Source organism: Polypterus senegalus, chromosome 5 (assembly GCF_016835505.1).
Source record: "Polypterus senegalus isolate Bchr_013 chromosome 5, ASM1683550v1, whole genome shotgun sequence".
NCBI classification, from domain to species: domain Eukaryota; kingdom Metazoa; phylum Chordata; class Cladistia; order Polypteriformes; family Polypteridae; genus Polypterus; species Polypterus senegalus.
In genome coordinates this window covers 144,750,643-144,778,405 of record NC_053158.1, presented here as the reverse complement: position 1 = coordinate 144,778,405, position 27,763 = coordinate 144,750,643, and the positions used below count along the sequence as shown (strand labels likewise).

The 27,763-nt window shown below is 38.3% G+C and overlaps 1 protein-coding gene across 2 annotated transcripts in view; it reads right to left on the bottom strand.

Annotated features, from left to right (window-relative positions):
• Nucleotides 1-27,763, bottom strand: part of ripk1l (receptor (TNFRSF)-interacting serine-threonine kinase 1, like) — a 71,812-nt gene that overhangs the window by 25,446 nt on the left and 18,603 nt on the right. For both annotated transcript variants that reach the window (XM_039753438.1, XM_039753437.1), the window contains exons 2-6: nucleotides 22,811-22,997; nucleotides 18,681-18,834; nucleotides 14,826-14,963; nucleotides 9,241-9,469; nucleotides 4,357-4,506 (exon numbers count right to left, since the gene is read on the bottom strand). In XM_039753438.1, coding sequence (XP_039609372.1) covers nucleotides 4,357-4,506; nucleotides 9,241-9,469; nucleotides 14,826-14,963; nucleotides 18,681-18,834; nucleotides 22,811-22,962 — 823 coding nt within the window. In that variant the 5' untranslated portion in view covers nucleotides 22,963-22,997. The remainder of the gene's footprint in view (nucleotides 1-4,356; nucleotides 4,507-9,240; nucleotides 9,470-14,825; nucleotides 14,964-18,680; nucleotides 18,835-22,810; nucleotides 22,998-27,763) is intronic.

Genomic DNA, 27,763 nt, shown 5'->3' with positions numbered 1-27,763 from the left:
GAATGAATCAATATAAATCGCCCTTAAGCTCAGCCTTCTGTGAAAAGACAATGGGAAAAGCACGGGGGAAAATATAAAAATTTCAGCGAATACCAAGTGGAGGCAAAGGAAAAGCATACAATTTGTTGATTTAAACAGTGGTATAATCAACAAAAGGAAGTTGATCGAGTGACACAGCGTGTCGGAGAAACTCGAAAACTCAAGTTCACAAAGTTGCACAGTGCCAGAATAAAAAAGACGTCACATATCAAAGTCGCAGTGAATAGGCGAGTTGTAGCCCACCGTCTGAGCTTAATAGGGTACAGACAAAATTTTTTTTTTACTAGTTTCTCAAATCCCATCGTAATTAAAGTAGCATGTTAAATGCTTTGTTTTGTATTTGATCTTCAGTGTGCTCTGTGTGTGTGAATCACTACATGCTTCCGTACTTTCTCTTTCTCCGACAGGACACAGAATGCATTACATTCGTGATATTACAGCTCTCTGAATAATTAAAATACTGAGATGTATACGTGATATCATTTTCATGATGATTGGAATGAAAACATGTTATTAAACATGGAAAAACGATGGCGCAGTGATGTCTCACACAAGATGCTGCTGCGCTATGCGCGACCTTCGATGAAATAATTTATTGTAGCAGTACTGTCTCTTTCAAATGTACTAACCTTTAATTCCTGTCCTTACTTTTCTTTCCCCAAATACCCAATCGCCACACAATAAGCTCTGTAATAGACTTAAGCCATCTGTAAGCTTACGACGACAATTCTTCAAAACTTTTAAGGAACATTGAAATATCTTCATAGTACGTGTTTAATTATTCTATTCATCTATCCTTCCAGTGTCGCGCCAGCCTCAGCAAATATATAGCGCAAGGCCGGAACAATACGTGAACTTGCTAGCGCTGTGGCACCGTGTCCTCACATGTTTAATTATTAACAATACAGATTACTTAAATGAAGTTAAAGTTTTATCTGTATAATATAATCAACATATTTTGCTGCATTTCATCATACAAATGATACCGTCATCATATGTTAATACGCGCTTTATAAAGTGGCGCAGGTTGTGCAATATTATAACTGTAGTGCAAGTTTACAGTGAGGTGGTTATACTTATAAGTACAAACAGTTCTACAAGGAGGAATTGATTGAGTGCGTTTATAGTTCTTGGGATGAAACTGTTTCTGAACCGCAAGGTCCGTACAGGAAAGGCTTTGAAACATTTTGCCATGGCTGAGGCAGTGTGGGTTTGAACTTGCATACGACAGGGTATGAGGTAACATGGAAAAGCGCGTGGCTTTACGCCAAGTGTAAGTTTTATACATTGCGATTTGAACGTTGAAACGTTCTTACACAACATTTCTGTGCGTACGCACTGTTTATGCATGAGGCCCCAGGTGACAATGCTTTTAGATAGAAAATACTACCCTGGTTCAAGACAACTCATTAATTTGGTGTCAAAAATTGGTATCATGTATTACTCCATTATTGTGCATACCCTCTAAATGATTTTGTGTGACTGCTGGTGAATGCAGTTTTCCCTTGCCAGCATTGCTGCTGATATAGAACGCTGCTGCTGTACGACATTTACTGTGGCATGCTGGGGTTGTACTTGGCAATGCACTGTAGATGTATCAGTTGTGATTTAGACCAGTACCACAAAGTTTCAAGTTTAAATTCAAACAGCTCACAAATCTAATTATTTAACATGCTTAATTTTTGCTGAAAGCATCTACTCTTGTTTCTAGATGGTCTAACATGTAGCGTAAATACTGTTCTCCTGTTTATTTATGTGAACAACATATCTCAGGTTTATATCAGATGTTACAATGTAGCAAAGCAAATAAAAGTTCAAAAGCCAATTTAAGCATATAATTGATATGATTGTTAGGTTTAAAATCTTAAAATACTTTGCAAAATTATTCCAAAACAAGTCTGCATCTATTACATGAAGAATACCACAACGCACCCTAAATTTATAAAGTACCACTTTGATTACAGTAAATATAAGACTTCTGTTAAAACCAGGCACTACACTTCTCTGGAAGATCTGAAGGGAGTTTAAATGACAGTATTCCAGGCTTTAATGTATGTGGGTCTCAGTATCTGTTTGTCATCCTCCATGCAACCTCCCAGTTTAATCAGTGTCTTTGAAAAATTTTGAAGTCATGGATTACTTCTCCAAAACTATGTCTGTTCAAGATTGAAAAGATTTAATTTAAAAGATTCTGAGATTACTGTAGGGTGGCACGGTGGCGCAATGGTAGTAGGTCCTCCCTGCGTGGAGTTTGCATGTTCTCCCCGTGTCTGCGTGGGTTTACTCCAGGTACTCCGGTTTCCTCCCACAGTCCAAAGACATGAAGGTTAGGTGCATTGGCGATTCTAAATTGCCCCTAGTGTGTGCTTGGTGTGTGGGTGCCCTGCCTGGGTTTTTTTTCTTGCCTTATGCCCTGTGTTGGCTGGGATGGGCTCCAGCAGACCACCATGACCCTGTAGTTAGGATATAGCGGGTTGGATAATGGATGGAGTTTACTATATTTTTTTGTGTTTCATGGTGAGCACAAATTACTCTAGAAGCAGTCTGACTAGTGCACTGTGCATACAATATGCAACATTCCTTGATTGACATGGACCATTTAATTGCCTCTTCATACTATCCACAGGACTGAAATACTGTCTCAAAGACCCCTAAAATCCTTTTTTGAATTTGCCTCATGTAGATGAAGGGCACATTTTTTTACATTTACAATTAATGTCCTATTAAATGGATTGTGTAGCCCTTATTTACATTATTTTCCCAGTTAGTTAGTTAGTTCCAAGTCACATCTACTGTAACATTTTCCAGGTCTTTTTGAATTTTATTTAAATGACACTTCAATATGTGCTATACATCCAGTTTTTGTGTTTCCTTTTGTCTAACACTCCAAACTTAAAAAAGAGGCTTGGCACAATCTTTCTTTTGTATATCTGTGAAAATGAAAATGATTTACTATATTTTTAATTTTATAACTTATTTTGTTTACAGGATCCATATTCTTAAATGATGGAGGTATTTTTTGGTATACTATAATTAATACCATCATTTTAATTTCCCTTATTACTATATGGAGCATCATTTGAAGTAAATCTAATAAATGAAATTTTTTACTTCTCTCTAGGGTATTCTATTAATTTCTCCTTTGCTATATGCTAAATTAATGATTTATTTATTTAGTTCCTTTTTTATTTTTTGCTCATTTCTAATTAATCTTTTTTTTTTTAATAGACCTGAGAAATTCATTTGTTGTTTGTTTTAGCTTTCTCTGTGATGGCTTTTTTGGTTCCTTACTTAAATTTCTGGTTGCAGTTTCAGTGTTATACTATGTCCAAAACTGTATGGTTTTTAAAATTCCCTTACACACTTATATTCTTAAATTTTTAATTGTCTTCATTCATCAATTTATGTAAGATTTTTAGATGATTCCCTGTACTTGTTTTTAAAATTCTGTGCATGAATGAGGATGCCCAAGATTTTTTTTGTTTGTTTTGATGTGCACATCTGTATTTTTTCATAAGTAGGTACTACCTTTAGAAGCAGAAGCAGAATTCATTTTACTGGCCATGTAAAGGTGTACTAGGAATCTGTCTTAGTAGTACTTATGCAGCATACATGGGCAACACAGAATATATAGAAATAAAATAGAATATAAAGAAAAACAGTGTGTGGGTTTACATAGCTGAGTAGAAACTCAGACCTGGTTAGTCAGAAAAGCTGCAAGTAGAAGAAAAAAAATGCTTGGGTGACATGTTGTTTTAGCTTTCATTATACAATGGTGTTTGATGAAAGAAAGTCTTTGGAATAGGTAGTCCCCAGGGTGGGACAGAAATAAAATAGAATAAAATATCATACATTATGAAGAAAAGGAGTGTGTAGGCTTACATAGCTGAGTAGAAACTCAGACTTGGTTTGTCAGAAAAAATGCATATGGAAAAAAAAAAATGTTTAGGTGACATGTTGTTTTAGCTTTCACTGCAAAAAGGTGTTTGATAATGGAAATTTTTGAATAAGTGGTTCCCAAGGTGGGTCGGATCATAAATAATCTTCATGCTGTACTTACTTTTGGTGGACATATACTGTATAGGGCTTGAACAGGTGGTAAGTTATAGCCTATGATCTTTTCACGGGCTGTGATGATGTGCTGCAAATTGGCATTAGACAAAGCAGATACAGCACCAAACCAGACACTTATAGTTGAGCAAATCTGGGAATTTAAGCATTTAGGGAAAGCTTACATTTTTCTACAGCTTTTATTCCAGATACACAACTGTAAAAATATCTAGGGTGCAAGTACTACATAAGTAGGACTGTTCTGACCTGTAAATGAAGGCCTTTCCTTTGGATCTCCATTCCAACAAGAGACCATCAGATCTAGAAATTCACGTGGAGTATCAGAAGCAAGTTCACTCATGTCGGGACGGTTTCCCTCACTAATGCAGTGGTACAAATGACACTCGCCTTGCGCATCTAGAAATAAAAAGAAAAGAGTCCTTACATTCCTTGTATAATATAATGAAGGAAATACAAAACATGTTTACATTTGGTTTTTTTACTATATACATTCTGATATAAGATTTTAGTCACAGTTATAGTTTAAGTAGGCCTAAAATCAAAATAAATAAAGTTTTGTTATAATACTTTTCAAGGAGATTCTTAATTTATTACTTAACTGAAATTCTTAAGTAAAGTTCAAAATCTGTTCAGCAATTAAAGAAAATGAAAAAGCAAATTTCTAAGATAAGCATGTGGTATTCAATTAGCATTAACATTATGAAATATTACAGTTTGAATAAGAGTTCATAAAAACAAACTTCTCATGTAATCTGAAAAGCCTTTTAGAGCGTAGAGTCATTGTGAAGACCTCTGTCACTAGAAATCCTCAGGTACTACACTGTATACAGTGATATGTATTTCAAGGCACACCTATATTGTGGAGATACATTTCTGTTCTACTTATTTGACTTCTTCAAAAGCTGTTTTGTTTCTCTATTACTGAATGTGTCATATTTAATTACACTGCACAACAATTCTTTTTTTTTTTTTTTTAAAGTCTTGCTTCCTGAAAAGTTTTTGCTGATTGTGACAGGTACCTAACTGGGTATGCACAAATATAGTTTTGGTTTAACTGCATCACGTAGGAAATATGACATTTATATGTTTACTGACAATAACGTATTTAGTCACATTTATGTTTCGCATAAGCTATTAAATTCAATAGAATTAAAAGTGTTTTGCTCCTGATTTTCTTTTGTATTCAATGTCTGGTGCATCACGTTGCAGTGTCCAACAGTACTCAGCAAGCATTGACAGGCTCCAGTTGCCCTGGTATCATTTCTCCATCATAGCAATGTCCTGGTGAAAACTTTCACCGTGTTTATCACTGACAGCACCGAGATTTGCGGGGAAGAAGTCCAAGTATGAGTGGAGGAAATGAATCTTGAGTGACATGTTGCACTTCATTGTCTTGTATGCTTTGAGAAGTTTGTCTACCAGCTGAACGTAGTTTGGGACTCTGCAATTGCCCAGGAAATTGTCAACAACGTCTTTGAAGGCTTTCCAGCCCAACTAACAGATCTTCAAACCGCTTGTCACTCATAAACATGTCTGATCTGGGGACCAACAAAAATGCCCTCTTTAATCTTGGCGTCAGTTATTCTTGGGAACATTTGTCTTAAATAACGAAAACCTTTGCCTTCCTTGTTCAGTGCTTTCATGAAATTCTTCATGAGTCCCAGTTTTATGTGAAGAGGAGGCAAAAATATCTTTGTGATCAAGCGATTCATGGGCCACATTTTTCTCTCCTGGAACTAACTTTTTACGGAGTGGCCAGTTCTGTCGAGAATAGTGCAACTCTTTGGCACGGCTGTCCCATTCACAGATGAAACAGTAGTACTTTGGATAGCCAAGCTGGAGTCCTAGTAACAGAGCAACAACTTTAAGATCTCCACAAATATTCCAGTTGTACCTGCTATACTGGATGTGCTTCAGCAACAGTTCCATATTCTCATACGTTTCTTTCATGTGTGCTGCATAGCCAACAGGTACTGAAGGATAAACATTGCCATTGTGTAGCAGAACAGCTTTCAGGCTTAACATTGACGAATCAATGGAGAGACGCCACTCTCCCGGGCTGTGATCACAACCCAAGGAAAAGAACAATTCTTCAACGTCACAACAGAAATAGAGACTGTCGACTGCAAAAAATTTGATTATATCATGATGTTGGCCTCAAAACACAGAAATTATTGTACCTGGTGACAACAAACACCATTCCTGCAGTCTGGAGCCCATCAGCTCAGCTTTTGCTTTTGATAGACTCAAATCTCTGACCAAATCGTTCAATTCGGACTGTGTTATCAGATGTGGATTGCTTGATGAGCACAGTCCAAAATCCAGGTCAATGTCACTGTTAGTACCCTGTACTGCAGTTTCTTCATCTGGTTTGTCTAAGATCCAATCCTCTGGTAGTTTTGGAATTGGAAGGCTGTTGTCATGTGGCACGGGTCTCATTGCTGAAGGCAGATTAGGATATTCAATAGACTTCTTGTTTTTGGCAGAGAAACCAGACACATTAGTCAAAAAGAAGTAACAGTCTATCACATGGTCTTTCTGTTCTCGCCATATCATCGTAACACCAAACGGCATCGTCTTTCAAGTACCTCTGAGCCAGGCTCTAAGACTGACAGCACATGTCGCAAAGCAAATGTGAGGCATCCATTCCTTGTCTTGATCACCAATTTTGCAGCCGAAATACAGATGATAAGCTTTCTTCACAACAGCAGTCATCCAACGTCTCGGAGGCGCAAGTGTATATTCGCCACAGATATAGCAGAATGTATCGCGGCTGTTACGACATTGACGAGACATATCGCCCGACACCAAAATGTCTAATGGCATCAAGCTTACTTACTGTTATATTGCTACAGATACTATACTTTACTATACTGATAATATACATACACACTGATTACCTATAGAAACCAAGTAAGCAGGATCGGTGTATGCAAGCCACCTTTTTAGCATGCTGGGACAGCATTAAGCTTGTTCAGACCTGTCCAGGCATGCCCAGGATGTCAAATTCCACAGAATAGCTTCCAACCTGGCCTGATTCCATGTCTGGATATGCCCAGGCTGCACAAACCGTTGTTGATAAGTCACTTCCGGTAGCGAAAATGTTTGGATACAAAAAAAGAGAAAAAATCATGACAAAACTGAAACGGTACATGATGGGTAAATTTTGATGTGATATTCGTGATCAGCACCCAAAACTCTATAAGAAACCCCCAACAGTGTTCAAGAAGCAAAAACTTTGTTGTGCAGTGTTATCAAACATTACATAAACCCTCCAAAGCATGTTCTCAGCAACACGAAAAAATTGTTTCTCAAATGATATAATTATTCAATATTGAGGCTGTTAACCCACAACAAATTTTGTGATATTGTAATATCCATAGTATCCTCAGGTTTGCACACTTTATCAGTCTTTTCTTTTCCTTTTGCCCTCCCCGTTTATCCAAGAAGTTTGGAAATTTATTTTTATTAAACTATCTAAACAATTTGGATGAAGAATCTGATTCAACACAGCACCCTTTGGTTTTTGCAAATGCCAAAAAGCATACAGATTTCCATAGACCAGTTCTTCCAAAACTGGTATGAAGAAATAATTTATATGCATTGACAGTGTTATAAAAAAAAAACTTGCAATTTCCAAATGTATATGCTTTGAAGTGCTTTTCTTTAATTAACACACTTATCCAGTCGCTGACTTTCCTCCAAAACAATAAACAAACCTTTACTTGATGTTTATAAAACAAATTGTGCTGCTTTTAATCAAAGCCAAAAAGATATCTTAATGAACAAGAACAAGAATTTAATGAAATCCATAAAATAAGAGCAGAAGCTACACAAACTACTAAACTAGGTTTACATACTGTGTCTCCTCTGCACATTATTTTAGCCTCAATCTTTAGAATATCTTTGCAGATGTCCACTTGTTTATGTGGATCCTGACGTGCCTTGCTTTTAATTTCTCATCTGCCTTTACTTCCTCTCTCTTCCCTCAACCTACCTTCTCTATATATTTCTGTCCCAACATACTTGATGAAAGCTCAGCAATCATAGGGCAAATGAATAGTGTTTACAGTCCGATGTTATTGAATTAATGTATACAACTCAGTGAATAGCTCACTTTACTGAAACAACAACCAGACAAATGGCAATGCATTTCTGCTACACTAGTAAAACAAATGTAATACACAGTTGATAGTTAGTTAGAAGCCCCTATGATTCATTATCCACCAGTCACTAAAACTCATCAACAAAACAAGAAATCTTAACGGCTGGACTTGGGAGCAAAACCTTATGAATCTGTGGCACCTACATCACCTTTGAAGTCAAAGTTATGGCACTGCATAGTATCATAGCACATTAAACATTATACTGTGGGAAAAAGTGTAAAATTTGGTGGGAACCAGTTAGCATAGATCATGTGTTTGTAGGTACGTGGATGCATGTAGAACTGTAGGTTGTGTGCAGGACTGAATTTTGAAAGGAGTGGGTAAATGCTGGATTGACAAACAAGTCTCCAGCAGACCTATTATGCCAACGGATGCTAAACTCAGATCCTGGATGGCCACAGTGGCTGATGTTTTATTTCCAGATACTTTCTTAATTAGTAACCATTACTGCCACCAAACGGACATGATTATCTTACATTAATGTTCACTGACATGCTTTTGAAGATTAAGAAATAGTTTTTCTTTTTTTGAAGAAACAAAGAAAAGTCCAGAGAAATACTCATCACTCTAAGAAAACAACAAAATCAACAGGTTTTTTAATGTGTGTTATGACAGAATGAGAGCACTTAGTGGCCAAAGAGCAAAATAAATCATTTTGTTTATAGTAGGGATTAGCTTCTAATTAAGAGACATTTGATTGAGAAATAGTACATTTTATGTCTAAGAAGTAAATGTCAATATGCCCTTTCAAAATACATTTTTATGTCTTAATGTGTTACCTGAAGTCCTTAATAATAAAACACTTGCAACGAAACTTAGACAAAATTAAACAGAATTACAATACATAACCACAATATGCACACTACCTAATGAACATTATGCGCTTCACTCATCAGTAAGGAGTATTTTAACTATGTACAACAATGCTCATTACAAGCTAATCTAACTTCCTTGCAATACTCACATTCATAAGGCTCCTTGTTAGCCAGAATGACCCATACTACAATTCCAAAGCTATACACATCAGATTTTTCAGTGGGTTTTGTGTTGATTTGCTTCAGATGTTCTGGTGCCATGTAACACAGTGTTCCAGCATTGCTTTGAGGCTTGTTACCTAGCCGGCTTTGTCTACGAGATTCTTCTTTGGTCAACTTACTCCACGTTTGACATATGGCAAGTCCCAGGTCTGCAATCTGCCAAATAATGTAAAGAAAACATAATAAATAACATCATATTAAATGTTACTTTTACCTGGTTTCTAATGACATGTCCTTTCAAAAACCAGAAGATTAAAGATAATCATGATAAAACATACTGAGAAATGTTATAGAATTTAAATTTAAAAATTAAAATATTTAAACGTGAGAACCCTGTAGTTAGGATATAGCGGGTTGGATAATGGATGTATGGATGGATTTATTCATACTAATTTTAAGTGATTTCATTATTAATATACTAAAAACGATGGTAATTACAGATGAAGACCCCTAGCCCTATTGACACAATTATTATTAGCAATTAGTGTCATACGCTGAAGGTGTGACATATAGTACATAATAATTTTCAGGTTAGTTGGAGAAGTGTAAACCTTTTTAAAGAATTATTTAATTTAATGTTACAATTTTTCAAAATTATTTTCATTGTGCTCCCCAATACATGCGATTACATGCAGTCATAAATTACTGACTGTAGTGACATAGAGTATGCAGTGAGAAAATTTAGGAAATATAAGGTACTAGCCAACCCGCGGCGTAGCATACGCCGCATAATCAGGCCGCTTTTTAAATGATTTTTAAGCACAGAGGAAAAAATAAACATTTGAAAAATCCGTAATTTAATAAACCACCAAGAAAAGTAACACTGCAACAATGCATGCCACGAACCAACATACAATTGTCCATGACCGAAAACCGGAGGAGCGCCGTCGCGCTTTCTCCTTCCAAAGCAAGGGCAGGGTTGAATGGCGCTCGTTCAGTACACACTGCCTGCTTATGTGCCCGCCCCCAACTCCCTACCTGAGTCGCTTTCGTCTGTGTACAGTCTACACGCACCTGTGAGTCACGTTGACTATTAATTTTTCAAACACCGCCTCAGTCGGTTTCCACGCTGATTTTTCATTGTTCTTTGCGGTTCCGGCTGCTTTTTTTTTTATATATAATCCACCAAGTCACCCGGGGGGCTTTACAAAGGACAGGGACGTAATCAGTGCGAGAGTATGACCCGCACGTACTGGGAATTTCTCGTTCGTGGGGAACAATTGGAAGCCGCGGTCTCCATCACGAATGGGGTTCAACGGCTTACCCACGCCTCCCCACGGCGGTTGACACACGTTGATCCATTCAGTGTAGCGCGTGTGCAGTACCGGACATACAAGTGTATCACAGACCTGTTAATGCTCAATCTCACGTGGCTGAAAGCCACTTGTCCCTCTAAGAATTTGGACGCCGACCGCTGTTGGGTCGTGTAACTATTCAGCAGGCGGGAGTCTCGTTCGTTTTCGGAAATAACCAGCCAAATCGCTGCCATGCACCACCACCCACAGAATCGAGAAAGAGCTATCAATCTGTCAATCCTGTCCATGTCCGGGTGAGGTTTCCTGTGTTGAGTCAAATGAAGCTAAAGGCTCCACACCTGGTGGTGCCCTTCCGTCAATTCCTTTAAGTTTCAGCTTTGTAACCATACTCCCCCCTGAACCCAAAGACTTTGGTTACCCGGTTGGCTGCCCGGGTCATGGGAATGACGCCGCTGGATCGCCTGTTGCGGGGCCTGCATTGGTGAAGCAGGTGAGATGGTAATGAAACAGAGTCACAGGGCTTATTGGTTTTTAAAGACTGCTTCCTTCAGTGGGTTTTAACCAATGCACAGAACGAACCAACACACAATCGTCCGTGCGGCGCTCAGGGTGGAACGGGAGGAGAGGAGAAGGACATCCACTCCGCTCCCTCCGTCATGCTAGTCTGCCGATTTCTCATTCAGTATACACTGCCTGCTCATGTGCACACCTCCAACTCGAGTCGTTGTCGTCTTTGTACAGTCCAGATGCACCTGTGACTCACGTAGACTTTTCATTGCTCTGTGCGGTTTTGGCTGCCTTTCTATATATAATCCACCAAGACACCCGGCCACGGTGGGAGGGGGGTTTGTACAAAGTGCAGAAGTATCTATGAAGACGCATGTTTGTCGCGTATGCGAATTGCTGTACGTAGCGTGTAAAACAGTTTGCTATAGTGCACGCGGTCGTGTGTCGTAACCGAAAACTCATTTTTTAAAGAATGCTTACTTCATTGTGTTTTAACCTGTAGTAAAGGAACGTTTTAAGGATCCCATGGGATACCCCTCGCAAACAGTTTTACACGCCGCATATAGCGATTCACCTCCGCGAGAAACATGCCTCTATTAACAGTCAACGTTGGTCGGAGCTGCATGTGACCTCTACGACAGACGAATATAAAGGACGCCGGTTTTTCTGTGTTGTTGCGTCCGAGTTGGTGGCCGTGGCTCTGTGAGTTGTTGTCGTATCCAATGGTCTTGGAGTTGGTGGGCGTGGCTCCTTCCTGCGTGCGCCATAGATGTCTCACTTGTCGGCGGCTTAGTGAATCCACACCCCTTCCGGTGTGCTTTCCATGGTTGTCTTGCCTTAGTGAATTATATATATATATAGATAGTACTTATTTTTAATTATTTATGTTATTTTCAACTGGCAAGACCAGTATGCTATATGCAAATGTTGATGTAGTTTAAAATAATGACATTTTGAGTAGCATATCCCAGTAAGCATAACAGCTGTTAACCAAAACGCATTCAGTAGAAAAAACAAATAATATAACAGGTATTGCTGCATCCATAAACCTGCTTTAAACTCCTTAAATTAAAACGGCATAAATTAGGACAACCAGTCTAGTTTAAAGAAACGTTTTATAAGCAAATCAAAGAAGTAGGGGTGACATGAGCACAATACTTGGGAGTGCAGCTGGATGATAAATTGGACTGGACTACCAATACTTATGTTTTGTGTAAGAAAGGACAGAGCCGACTATACTTCCTTAGAAGGCTGGTGTCTTTCAACATCTGCAATAAGATGCTGCAGATGTTCTATCAGACAGTTGTGGCGAGCGCCCTCTTCTACGTGGTGGTGAGCGCCCTCTTCTACGTGGTGGTGTGCTGGCAGGCAGCATAAAGAGGAGTGATGCCTCACGTCTGGACAAACTGGTGAGGAAGGCAGGTTCTATTGTAGACATGGAGCTGGACAGTTTGACATCCGTGGCAGAGCGACTGGCACTGAGCAAGCTCCTGTCAATAATGGAAAATCCACTGCATCCACTGAACAGGATCATCTTCAGACAGAGAAGCAGCTTCAGCGACAGACTGCTGTCACTGTCCTGCTCCACTGACAGACTGAAGAGATCGTTTCTCCCCCACACTAGGCAACTTTTCAGTTCCACCCGTGGAGGTAAACATTAATATTATACAAAATTATTGTCTGTCTGTTATACCTTCATTGTTATCACTCATTAATTTAATATTGTTCTTTATCAGTATGCTGCTACTGGAGTATGTGAATTTCCCCTTGGGATTAATAAAGTATCTATGTATCTATCTATCTATCTAAACATTCCCTTAAATATTAACCCAGCAGAATTTTACCATGTAGCCAAACACATCCAGACATCATATTAAAGCATCATGTTACTTACTGCCCATTTGAACTAATCGAATGTAATCAGAGTGGTAAGGCTAACACTCTGATTACATCAAGTATTTTCAACTTTTAAAGATTATTCAGTTAAAAAGAATCTTTGAAAGAATTTAAATATCTTTGATATAAATATCGTTTGTACATGCTTTTGCTCTTTAAAGTTTGCTCTTTATAATCACAATAGATGTGATCTAAGAATCAGAATTTAGTTCCAAGTCCAGTTCTTGTGGCAGCCCTGTGGAAACTACTTAGATGGTTAGAAAGCCCTGAAACATAATGGTTTTGTATATTTGATACACTTTATTACTGCACTGGCTCATTTTTCATCAAAGCAAACAAAAATCAAGTATCAAAATATTAAAACAATGCCCATGCAAGTATGCCAGCTTCCCATGTAAAAAGTATACTGTTCCCATGAATGTTTATTTCTTAATTTTTTTAAATAATTAAATAACAATTAAAAGCAAATACCAAAAAAAATCTATAGGAAGGCACCTTAAGGTATTTCATGTAAAAGCATGCCTGTGCTGGGTAATTGTTTTATAGCTCTCTACTCCATCTTGTGGAGGGAAAAGATGTTGTAGTTTGAACTTAAAGCAGCAGTGTCAGGAATTATAAAATGTATTGAAAAACAAAATAATAATAAAAAAAAATTGGGAGAAACATTTAATTTAGATATAGGATTAACTGCAAAATTATATTATTGTTCATTGGTGCCTGGAAATCTGCCTTACTTTTGCAATTAAGCTTGGATTTCCTGTTATCAGGGTAAGGAGAGCTGGAAACTGTGTTCTCTGTGTAAGGGATGTGACAGCAGACTGTGCCTGTATTTTAATTTCTCTGTAATCATGAACCAAAAATTTAGCTAACAGTAAATGTGTTGCTGATGCCATGAATACTCCTTTGCTTCTTTTGTGCATGCCTTAAGCTGTCAAATGAGTTTCTGATGTTGTTAACACATTGAGCATATTTTCAGTCCAATATGTTATCCTATCGAATATTACTTCCAATTTAAACACCCAACTCCAGAAAATAGTAATCTATTACACTAAAAAAACTTGGGGATTTATACATCCAAACAAATTATTTAGTACTAATTAACTATAATACCATCGATAATGTGTTCTTATCAATTTGTTTGGTTTGTGACTGGAAATAGACATCTTGAAGTGATAGGCAGAAAACTACCATCTGCTGGAAGAGCTCAGTTCTTTTCACAGTTCAACCTGGATTAGGATGGAATTCATATGCAGATATTTCTCAGATTTTTGGATGAGGTGCCATGATCAAAATAGTGACTCTTTTGACTGCATGGTGCATTTCTTAATTTCCCTTTTTATTTATTGAACTAGCAATCTATGTGTTTCTTATTTAGCAGCCCTAAATACATTCCCAATGACTCAAGGAGCGGCTAGCAATGATAATAAAATGAAGTACAATATATCACTGCTCTCCAGGAACTGTCTATTTTTAAAGTGCAGTCAACCTCTTTTCCCTGTCCTGTAAAGGGACCACCCTAGGTAGACGTTTAAAAGAAACATGGGGATTTCTAGCATTTGCAGACATGACAATGCTATTAGAGCCAGAGGTACAATTGGAGAAAACATACAACAAATTAAGAGAGTTTGTTAAGGATTTGCAGTTGTGCAAAGCATTTCCATATTAGTAGCAAAAGAAAAAAACAAGACATTATCTATGAAGGTGTTTTGGAAAACAGAATAACCAGAGCAAATAAGATCATGGGAGGCAGGGCTTAAAACTGATACTAGATTCAAATCAATATGATAGGAAATTGACTTTTTTACATGTTGACTACACAGTCCGATTAAGGCCTACTTAATGTGTTTTCTTACCTTAACATGAAAATTTTCATCTAATAATATATTTTCTGGCTTAAGATCCTTGTGAACGACATTGTTTTGGTTTAAATAAGACATTCCTTCAATGATCTCTAATATGATCCTTCCTTTTATAGAAAGTGCAACAGATACCTACAAACACAAAAAGTTAAAAATATATATTATTATTACAGCAAAATACTACTTAAAATCAAAAAGTTCACTTTACTCCTACATGTTGCGCATTAGTTACCAGGCATGAGTTTTAAAATTATTTACAGTCACGGGTAGAAAAACTGGTAGTCCAGATGTCTGGGTCTACTAGTTTTCAATTCCGGGCAACCAAACTACAGATTTGTACAGCCTTGTGGACTACCAGATGTTTTATTATTGCTGGACCAGTTCCAATTGAAAGGAATCATAATTAAAAGCAGTACTATGACAAAATAAAAAGAAAATAATTTTGAATACTGGAAGAACTTTTAAAATGGATTAAATACAGAGGATATTCTGTAAAGCAGTGATGACAGCTGAGAGTAAACAGCATCACAATCAAGTCAGAAAATTTACCAAGCTGTCTGCAAAGACCATCCAGAAACTACACACAAAAGAGGTCATATTTTTTCAGGCAAAACTAATTTTAGGATTGAAAAGGTGAAAAAGCACAGTAACATTAGACTGATTACTATTCAACCTGCAAAATCTATCAATTAATTTACCAAATCTATTGTGACAGAACTAGGGTGTCAGCGAGCTCCAAACCCAACATGAACACAAAAAGAGTCCTAAGTTCAAATAAAAGGTGGTTTATTAACTAAATTCTTCCACAAATCGCACAAGTAATTTCTTCCCACAATACCTCTCACCACACTGCCCTCCTTACAGTTGAGTGTTGCTCCACGTTCTCCAGCTCCAACTTGCCTGGACAAGGAAGTCCCTTTTATTAAGGACCTAGGAATATTTCCGATGCCAGGGCCACTGCCCAATGGAAGTATTTCCAGGTCATACGGAAGTCCCACTTATTAGGGAGCTCATCTCCCTGCAGCACACCCTTGTGGCACTCATGGTCCCCAGCAGCGACTCTTGGATCTACAGTAGTAGTAATGTAATATTTTTAAACAACTTTATGACTCCCTCAAAGTTACTTTTGAACTTGATGTTCTGACTTACATTTTATGCAGGAGCCAGAAGCAATTACTGAGCTGCTCTGGGTGAAGGAACTGCTTCTGGCATTGGGGCTTTGTAGCCAAATATGAATAATAAATTCATTATACACACTAGTAATGCCTTGGCTATATTTTTAAAACAATTTAACAATATCATGATAATAAAATGGGTATCAATTGCAATAAAAAACACAAACATTTCTGTGTGACCTCAAACTTTTGTCTGGTATTGTATACTGGCTTAATTTACAAATTGAGGAGTCAGAGATGGTGCTACCATAAATTGAGGAGTCAAAGGCAAAGGTTTTGTGTACCAACTCCACAGCCCTGGTTTTAAGCTAAGACTGTTAAGCTTCCACCTAAAATCTGTTTTTTTTTCTTATTAAAAACAATTATTTTTTCTTTTGTTATGACAAAGACATTTTGTCAAGAGTCCTTAAGGGGTATTTTCACTGTCAGCAATGCTAGTTTTAGTTATGTCCTCCAACATGCAATTTCACACACTGTGTGCATCTTTGTTGGCTCTGAGTTGACATACATTGCCTAAAACACTAAGGCACAATGGAAAAAAATTCAGGTTTACTTTAATTAGATCTTTCCTTCAACTGTAAATGTCAGAAAGAGGCAATATTTACCATATTCAGTTTTCTTCATTTGAATAAACACCTGTTCAATTTCTCATTAATGCAATTATCTAATCAACCGATCACATGGTAGTTGCTTCAATGCATTTAGGGGTGTGGTCCTGGTCAAGACAATCTCCTGAACTCCAAACCGAATGTCAGAATGGGAAAGAAAGGGGATTTAAGCAATTTTGAGCGTGGCATGGTTGTTGGTGCCAGACGGGTCGGTCTGAGTATTTCACAATCTGCTCAGTTACTGGGATTTTCACGCACAACCATTTCTAGGGATTACAAAGAATGGTGTGAAAAGGGAAAAACATCCAGTATGCGGCAGTCCTGTGGGCAAAAATGCCTTGTTGATGCTAGAGGTCAGAGGAGAATGGGCCGACTGATTCAAGCTGATAGAAGAGCAACTTTGACTGAAATAACCACTCGTTACAACCAAGGTATGCAGCAAAGCATTTGTGAAGCCACAACACGCACAACCTTGAGGCGGATGGGCTACAACAGCAGAAGACCCCACCGGGTACCACTCATCTCCACTACAAATAGGAAAAAGAGGCTACAATTTGCACGAGCTCACCAAAATTGGACAGTTGAAGACTGGAAAAATGTTGCCTGGTCTGATGAGTCTCAATTTCTGCTGAGACATTCAAATGGTAGAGTCAGAATTTGGCGTAAACAGAATGAGAACATGGATCCATCATGCCTTGTTACCACTGTGCAGGCTGGTGGTGGTGGTGTAATGGTGTGGGGGATGTTTTCTTGGCACACTTTAGGCCCCTTAGTGCCAATTGGGCATCGTTTAAATGCCATGGGCTACCTGAGCATTGTTTCTGACCATGTCCATCCCTTCATGACCACCATGTACCCATCCTCTGATGGCTACTTCCAGCAGGATAATGCACCATGTCACAAAGCTCGAATCATTTCAAATTTGTTTCTTGAACATGACAATGAGTTCACTGTACTAAAATGGCCCCCATAGTCACCAGATCTCAACCCAATAGAGCATCTTTGGGATGTGGTGGAACGGGAGCTTCGTGCCCTGGATGTGCATCCCACAAATCTCCATCAACTGCAAGATGCTATCCTATTAATATGGACCAACATTTCTAAAGAATGCTTTCAGCACCTTGTTGAATCAATGCCATGTAGAATTAAGGCAGTTCTGAAGGCAAAAGAGGGTCAAACACCGTATTAGTATGGTGTTCCTAATAATCCTTTAGGTGAGTGTACTTAGTGTATCTTAATTTATATAAAAAGAGATAGGCAGAAACCACATATATTTTGTCATCCAGACATGAACAGAAGCATAGTTAGTGAAAAAAATAATTACATTTAACATGTTTGTCTGCATTTAAAGTGATTTTGGCCAAGTTTTTTATGTGCATTCCGGTAGAAAGAGGCAGTGCTTTCTCTTTGATTACGTCACTTTGAACTCACAATGAACCCTGTTTTTGTGAAGGAACAGTTTTCAATTGTACATTAATTTGAAAGCTGCAGGTTCCATATGGGTGGCACGGTGGCGCAGTGGTAGCGCTGCTGCCTCGCAGTTAGGAGACCCGGGTTCACTTCCCGGGTCCTCCCTGCGTGGAGTTTGCATGTTCTCCCGTGTCTGCGTGGGTTTCCTCCGGCGCTCGGTTTCCTCCCACAATCCAAAGACATGCAGGTTAGGTGGATTGGCGATTCTAAATTGGCCCTAGTGTGTGCTTGGTGTGTGGGTGTGTTTGTGTGTGTCCTGCGGTGGGTTGGCACCCTGCCCGGGATTGGTTCCTGCCTTGTGCCCTGTGTTGGCTGGGATTGGCTCCAGCGGACCCCCGTGACCCTGTTCGGATTCAGCGGGTTAGGAAATGGATGGATGGATGGAGGTTCCATATGCATCTTTTAAGCAACACTGCACAAGTCATAAGCACTTTACGCTTTACAGATGAAATGCAAGCAAAAAAAAGAATACTGACAAAAAAAAGTAAAAAGAACACACAGTAGAAACATCCATGTAGCACCCAGAATATTTGACCTACTGCCCAAAAAAATATGTCAGGGCATTGTAATTTATTTTATTTTTGATTTGTACTCACAGATTGCAGCATTTTAAGGAGATTGCCTTTGGGTAAATACTCCATTACAAGAGAGTAGTTGCCTTCTTCTAAAACCACACCAAGCAGTTTCACCACTCGCTCATGATTCAGTTTCTTCATTAACTTTCCCTCCTCTAACAGAGATTTGTTAAACCTACAAAAAAAGGTTAAAAATATGCATCTTTTATAATCCGCTACGTGTCACAACACACCTTTTCACCACCAAGTGATTTTCATCTAATGAAATCTTAGGCCAAAGGATAATGTGATACATAATGAAAGGTTTCTTTTAATAAATTTAACACATCAGAAATAAATATTATATATTTAAGAAATCCGGCATGATTGAGGGAGTAAGTTATTAATGATCATACCTAGAAGCAAATGACAACACCAAAAAATGCATTGCCCAGAAGTGATACAGAACAGGAACTCTCAGAAATAATTAATGGAACCATTTTTAAACCAGCATGTCAAATTATCAATGGACGGGGCAGGGGATGTCTGTCTCGGTTTAATATTCTATTATAAGGAGATTACTATACTAGAATCAGTTATCATAATAAAATAATTACAACTGTGTTTTTGCTGCATAACTCAGCACAAACTACAATTAAATCTAAGTCTTTGAGGTGTGGGAGAAATCTGATCTGCTCAGAAGAAACCCATGTATGCACCAGGAAGAATGTGCAAGCCCCACATTGATATCTGCCAAGTAGAAAATTAATTCAAAGCCTTTTCATTGTGAGGTAACAACCAAATTATTTTGTCATCCTTATTAAAAGAAAAGTAAACTAATATACATTAAGTAGCAGAAAACTGTTTTTGTATCTTTTGAAGATTATGCTATACTTATTTTACCACTGTAATTATTGTTGAATTTTTTTATAAAATGTACCTCGAATCCATGTATGTCCTGGATGACACTATAGGTTGGCATTAGTGGATTACAAACCATACTGGCAATCCATTACTAAAAGGGCTCTAAAGTAACCAGTGACTTTGTGGGAGAAACAAAATGACTTTCTAACATTTCTGTAGAGAATCTAGATCCTAAAAAACTGAGCAAGATTTCCCTAGCAGGCAAAAATGCTAAAATGAAGCAAATGAAGTTTAAAGGAAGAAGAGACATGTAAACGTTAAAATCTCCACTTGCTGCAGGGACATCGAACTGTTGGCCGTAAGTCTGCGCCCCTATTAATGCCCAGAGAGTTTGGACACATGATTGCTGTTATTGTTTACATCCCCTCTCAAGCGAACGCGGAGATGGCGAGTGACATCATCCATTCCGTAGTTGCAAAGTTACAAACGCAGCACCCTGAGGCACTTGTGCTAATCGCTGGAGACTTTAACCATGTAACGCTGGACAAAACATTACCTGCCTTCTCCCAGTATGTGGATTGTAACACTCGGGGAAACAGGACTATCGACCTACTGTATGCAAACGTTAAATACGCATACAGCGCCACCCCGCTACCTGCGCTTGGGAAAGCAGATCATAACCTGGTTCTGCTTCAGCCTCAATACAAACCAAGAGTGAGGGAGCTACCTACAACTACACGCTCATTCAGGAAGTGGTCCCCTGAGGCAGAGCAGGCTCTGAGAGACTGCTTTGGAACTACAGACTGGGATATATTGCTGGGGTCACATAGTGAGAACATTGAAGAGGCTGTTGAATGCACAACTGATTACATCAACTTCTGTATGGACATTGTAGTTCCAGTAAGAACAGTATGCTGCTATGCTAACAACAAGCCATGGGTTACAAGTGACATCAAGGGCCTTTTGAACCAGAAGAAAAGGGCTTTTAAAGGTGGTGATAAGCATGAGCTCAAGTGCGTGCAGAAGGAACTCCGAGTCCAGCTCAGGGTGGCGAAAGAGCAGTACAGGAGAAAGCTGGAGCAGAAGTTGCAGAACAACAGCATGAAGGAAGTGTGGGATGGGATGAAGATTATCACTGGCTGCAGCTCCAAGTAGGGTGCCGCCATCGAGACAGGCGTGGAGAGAGCAAACCAAATGAACAACTTCTTTAATAGGTTTGATCACTAACCCACTCTCACCTCGAGTACTGCATCCTCCAACCATCCTTCTGCTGATACCAGCATAGGTGAGACATCCCCACCCACAATTACAGCAGCCCAGGTGAGCAGAGAGCTGAAAAGACTTTGTGCCAGCAAAGCAGCGGGTCCAGATGGTGTATCGCCACGATTGCTGAAGGCCTGTGCGTTGGAACTGGGGAGTCCTCTACAGCGCATCTTCAACCTGAGCCTGGAACAGGGGAGAGTCCCAAGGCTTTGGAAAACATCTTGTATCACTCCTGTCCCAAAGGTATCACGTCCTAGTGAGCTGAATGACTTCCGCCTGTTGCTCTGGCGTCACATCTGATGAAGACCATGGAGGGCTGCTGCTTCACCACCTGAGGCCACAGGTCCGCCGCCCTCGACCCTCTGCAGTTCGCATACCAGGAGAAGGTGGGAGCGGAGGATGCCATCATCTATATGCTTCATCGATCCCTCTCCCACCTGGACAGAGGCAGTGGTGCTGTAAGAATTATGTTTTGGACTTCTCTAGCGCCTTCAACACCATCCAACCTCTGCTCCTTAGGGATAAGCTGACTGAGATGGGAGTAGATTCACACCTTGTGGCATGGATTGTGGACTATCTTACAGACAGACCTCAATATGCGTCTTGGGAACTGCAGGTCTGACATTGTGTGCAGCAATACAGGGGCCAGGGGACTGTACTTTCTCGGTCCTGTTCAATCTATATACATCAGACTTCCAATATGACTCGAGTCCTGCCACGTGCAAAAGTTAGCTGATGACACTGCTATTGTGGGCTGCATCAGGAGTGGGCAGGAGGAGGAGTACAGAAAGTTAATCAAAGACTTTGTTAAATGGTGCGACTCAAACCACTTACACCTTAACACCAGCAAGACCAAGGAGCTGGTGGTGGATTTTAGGAGGCCCAGGCCCCTCATGGACCCTGTGATCATCAGAGGTGACTGTGTGCAGAGGGTGCAGACCTTAAATATCTGGGAGTGCAGCTGGATGACAAATTGGACTGGACTGCCAATACTGATGCTCTATGTAAGAAAGGTCAGAGCAGACTATACTTTCTGAGAAGGTTGGCATCCTTCAACATCTGCAGTAAGATGCTGCAGATGTTCTACCAGACGGTTGTGGCGAGTGCCCTCTTCTACGCGGTGGTGTGCTGGGGTGGCAGCATAAAGATGAAAAGACGCCTCACGCCTGGACAAACTTGTTAAGAAGGCAGGCTCCATTGTAGGATTAAAGTTGGACAGTTTAACATCTGTGGCAGAGCGACGGGCACTAAGCAAACTCCTGTCAATCATGAATAATCCACTGCATCCACTTAACAGTGTCATCTCCAGGCAGAGGAGTAGCTTCAGTGACAGACTTTTGTCACTGTCCTGCTCCACTGACAGACTGAGGAGATTGTTCCTCCCCCCACACTATGCGACTCTTCAATTCCACCCGGGGGAGTAAATGCGAACATTAATTTTATTTTAATTTTTTCATTTTATTACTATTTAATTTAATATTGTTTCTTTGTATCAGTATACTGCTGCTGGATTATGTGAATTTTCCCTTGGGATTAATAAAGTATCTATCTATCTATCTATGAGAAATAATAAACAGGCAAATGTTGTTGTATGGGGCATTATATAATAGATTTATAATACAGTAGAAGTATATGGCACATAAGATATATACATTGTGGTGCTGTTTCAAATTAGGGAAATGTCTTTTTGTGTAAGGCATATCATTAAATCATTTGACTTGTACTGTAATGAAAGTCAATTATTATAGTTTTCTCAACTGGCATAGTTCTGGTCAAAGTACTCTCTGAATTTTTATACTTTCTTTATGAAATTTGCCTTGCCTTGTCCTTAAAATAAAAGTCTGTGTTTTAATAGTCTATTATTACATAGGGTCAGGATTCTGGTAGGCAACATAGTACTATGAAAGGGCAGTTACTGTGCTACCTGGACTCTTATAATAAATTAAGTAAGCAGGTTCATAAATCCTTACTTTGTGTTACATGATGACAATTAAAAAAAAAAACAAAAAAAAAAAAACAGCTCTAGTACTAAAATAAGAACATACTCTGTTCGATGAGGCCCAGTGTAAACAGTTTTTAAAACTACTAATCCATGTGTTGCATGAAGACATATGTATACTACTCCACACCCTCCACAGTCTATTTGTTCTTTTTCAGTAAGCTCGTGAGAATGTATTCGTATGCTGTCCAATGCCATGGCACAATCTCACTGTTGATGCCTCATTGGAGGACCTGTAAAAAAACACAATTATAATTTAGAAAAAAAGAGTAATTCTCTACACATTTTCTGAATTGCATGTTTTTAGTGGCAATAATTAGCACTACATGTTTACTCTTCATAATCTTAGTAAGATGTGTTTTGAGAAATTGGTTGCAAGACCCTGGACAGAATAAGGATATGAAGTGTGTACTTAGTCTTACTTATTAGCAGATATATTACACTTGAATTCATCTGTATTTAAGCATATGGTTGTACTGTAATGTTTCTTCAAATTGACAGAATAAGGTAAATTGTCATTAGTTTTTGGTAAAAAAAAAATATATATACTAGAACACAAAAGGAAAATACAAGAATGTACTTATTCAAAAAAGTAATATACAGTGCCTTTAGTTTGTGCCTTATCGAGTGCCCAAAACCATATTCACATTTTGCTATCTCAGTGTATTAAGGTAAGAATTTTGGCTGCTGATCTACAAAACCATACATCTCGCCAAATTGAAAGAAAAATAAATTCAACTATTTGATAAAAAGGGAATATCAAAATTGTGAGATTTAAGAATTAAGCACTGCATTTATAAATATGCTAACTTTCCTCCTCTGCAGCGTATTATCTTACTAACTCACTCTATTTGTTGATAATCGCTTAATTTATAAGAATAAATAACCTTTCTTGTTGTGGTTCAACTGTACAGTAAACTTCTCCCCAACATCTTTTCTACATCTATAACCTCAGGTAATTACATCAAGTAAAAGACAAGTAGGAGTTGTTACAACTTTAAATGATCATTAATAATATTAATAAAATAACAACAATAAGCAAAGTACATGTGAATACTGGCAACCATACAACCTGATAAATGCTGATGTGTAGGTTCAGGTAGCACACATGCCTGTCTCAATATGGCTGCTGGGTTGTGGTCCTCATGACAATGGTGTGACAGAGAAGGATGCTTCTTAATGGCAATGGTGTAAGATAGAGAGGGAGGGGTAAAGCAACCGAATTTATGCATTCCATGTTGAAAACAGCCAATAGGGCGTTGTGGTAAAGAATGGCTTCCAATTCAAAACCAAACAGCCAACTTTAGACCAACAGAATTCCAACAGTTACTGGCTTATTTTCACATCTGCTCCCAAAACCATTTGTTGAGTGAAGCTTGCCAGCTAGGTAGTTTGGGTTTCCTGGGGGATTGATTGAGAGAGTCCTGCAGAGAATCACTTGCCAAACTGGTTTTAGGCACTTCCACCTTGTTACATGTGCTTTGTCTGACTTATAAATAAAGACATACACAACTTTTATCAACTTATATACAAAATTTCACAACACAACAGGTATAAAGCCATTTTGAAGGTGCATCACATGGAAGTGGGAAAAAAAATATTGCAACAATACTGCTTAAGTCACGCTGCACTCTAAGCAAGAATAGCACTTGTCATAAAGCCAACTGATGAACACCTGAGAAGATGTTCACAGTTCAGCAATCTCCAAGGCATTTAACAAAAAAAAACAACCTTTATGAAAGAATGGAAAGAAAGAAGCTCTGGCTCAAGAAAAACACTGTTATTGTATGTAAGGAATTTGCAAAATCTCACTTGGAAGGTAATCCAAAGATGTGGCAGACAGTCTTTATAGTCTGATGAGGCAAAAAACAGAATCTTTTGGCTTAAACATTATGCGCTATATGTGGCATAAATTTAAAACTGCACTTCAAATAAAATTATACCCACTTTAAAATGAGGTGAACGAAGCATCAAGTTGTGGGTTTGGTTTACGTGAGGACTGATGGCAAGATGAACACTGCCCAGTACAGACAAATCCTGAAGGAAGACCTGCTCCCTCTGCCAGAAATCTTCAACTGGGGTGGAAGTTTATATTTTAACATGACAATGACCCTAAACATGCTGCCACAGCAACAATTGAATGGCCTAAAATGAAGAAAGTTAATGGCCCAGTCAGAGCCTTGAATTTACCCATCAAACATGTTAGGCGAGACCTACAAATTACTATCCACTGCTGCTCCTCAAGTAACCTGGCACATTTTCAGCAATTTTGGAAAGAGGAAAGGTTTATAATTAACTTTTTTTTGGAAGCCAACATTAAAATTAGTGTTTGATTTCAAATAAAAATTCCCTGTCATATTCATCAAATATTCTGATAGTGGTCATCACTTATGTGAAGAAAGTTCCTGGGGTTAGACAGTTGAGTACTTTTTCAAGACAATACAGTATATGTTAACATGTTTCATTGTCCATATATAAAATGTTACAGTACATTTCCAATTCCATTTAGTATAAGCTTGTTCAAAATTATTGGAATAAAATCTAAAGTAATTATACTGATAGTATAATTTAATCCAAGAATAATTAGAAGACTTCAAAAGCGTATCACCCACAAAACATTATTTACGTCTGGTTGGGTTTTGGACAAATTCACTAACATAATCCGGCAACTCTTTCTTTTTAAATAATGCAATTTTTCACTTTGTATAATGAAACATTATATGGCAAAATGTAGCAAGGATTTTTTTTTTTTTGCAGCTGTGTGTCACAAGAACACCAGAATTCTTTTTTTATACATAACTAACAAATTAATACAGCGGTTCCCAACACGTGGTATGCGTATCCCTGGAGGTATGCGGCGGACCAGTTGGGGGTACGCGAAAATAATATTGGTAATGGTGGAAAACACCAAAAAAAGGAGTTTAAAACAGTTATACAATTTTTGTTTTTTATTTACAAAGACAGACTTGTGTGAAAGTTGTCACTAGACCCGCCCACCAGTAGTCATATCGCGCGATTGCGCATGTGTGTCCTCTCTCTCTTCGCCAAAACTGTCACTGTGATTGAAAGCAGTCCATCATTTTGGTGTTCGATTGGGTGTCAAGTGAGTAACATGTATCAACAGGCCTAGATCGTTCCTTTTTTTAGAAGTGCTTATTTTGAAGTGTTTAGCTATTGTTTATTGTTTTGAGTAACTTTCTATTGATATTGTTTTTTGCCCCAAAATGGATAAGTGGTTGAAAACTGGAATTCTTAAGAGTGCTGCAGTTAGCTTAGAAATTCAACCTGCCGATTTGGCAGCTGCAACTACTTTGAAGCAGTCTGATGATTTACAAGCACAAGGGGACCAGGGATCACTGACTGATAGGCCTGTTCTTGCAAGAGATAAAGTTAACCCTATTAAAAAAACTCAAAATATCAGTGCTCCAATAAAGACGAGGAAATATTCTGTTGAATACTAGACATATGGGTTTTCATTCACGGAAGATGAAGACTGTCTGAAATCACTGTGCGTTGTTAGTCGAGAGATATTGTCCAACGGTAGCATGAAACCATCTTTATTGATGCACCATTTAGAGACAAAACATCCAATTTCTAAACAAAAAGATGTTAGTTTTTTTTCAGTGACTATCAAACTGCCCTAATCTAACTTCTTCTTTCTTATCTGCAAACAAAGTCAATGAGAATGTGGTTGAAGCATTATACAGAGTAAGTTACCGTATTGCTAAAAGCAGTAAAAATCATACAATCGCTGAAAATTTGAATCTCCTTGTATCAAAAATGCTGTTCAATGTATATTCGGTTAAGACCATGTCCGAAAAATTAACAATATTCCCTTCTCAAACAATACAGTTTCTCTGAGAATTAACGACATGTCTGATGGCATTGAATCTATAGTAATTGAAAGAATAAAAAGGAGTCCCTGTTTTTCAATACAGGTGAATGAAAGCACTGATGTTTCCAATCTGTCAATTTTGTTTGTTATTGCAAGATATTTAAATGATAACGTGCTTTAAGAAAATCTTTTACTTTGCTATCCTCTCACTGAAAGATGTAAAGGCGAGGACATATTTAATGCCATTCAGTGTTATTTCTGTGAAAAAGAAATTGATTGGGCCAATTGCTGTGGTGTTTGTACGGATGGTGGAAAATCTGTGTCTGGCTGTTATTATGCAGTCCTATCAAAGAATTCGCTCCCCATGTAGCTTGGTGTCATTGCCGTATTCACAGACAAAGCCTAGCGTCCAAACCCCTGCCAGATTCATTGAAGGAAGTGCTCAATCAGTCTGTCCAAGTTGTTAACTGTATTAAGGCCAATGCAACAAACTCCAGACTATTCAAATCTTTGTGTGAAGAGATGAACTGCCTCCATACTACATTACTTTTACACACAGAAGTGAGGTGGCTTTCACGAGGAAAATTACTCACAAGATTGTTTGAATTGAGACATGAAGTTCAAGTTTTTTTTGAAGACCATCCTTTTGAGTTGAGCTCTAAGTTTTATGAAAGTGAATGGCTTCAACAGCTTGCGTACTTATCTGATATTTTTTCAGAAATAAATAAACTAAAGTTAAGATTACAGAACAATTCCATAACCATCTTTAAGGTGTCTGAGAAAATCTAGCCTATGATCAAGAAATCTCGATTTTTGGGAATCGTGTTTCAAAAAAGAAACTTTACAGTTTCTTATCTGAGAACAAACTGAAATTGTCAAAAGTAGTATAAAGTAGTATAATAGCTCACTTAAAAGGACTAAAGGTGTCGTTCAGACAGTATTTTCCAAAGCAAAATAGTGAGGATAATTGGATTTTAAATCCATTCAACAAATTGTTTTTGTCAACAAGCCAAAAAACTATCAATTTCTGAAAAAGAAAAATTGATTGAACTTTCGACTGATTCTTCTTTACGATCTGATTTCAAAATAAGAAAAATTAATGACTTCTGGGCAGCAGTGAAAGAAGAGTACCAAGAACTCCTTGAAAGGTAATAAACATTTTAT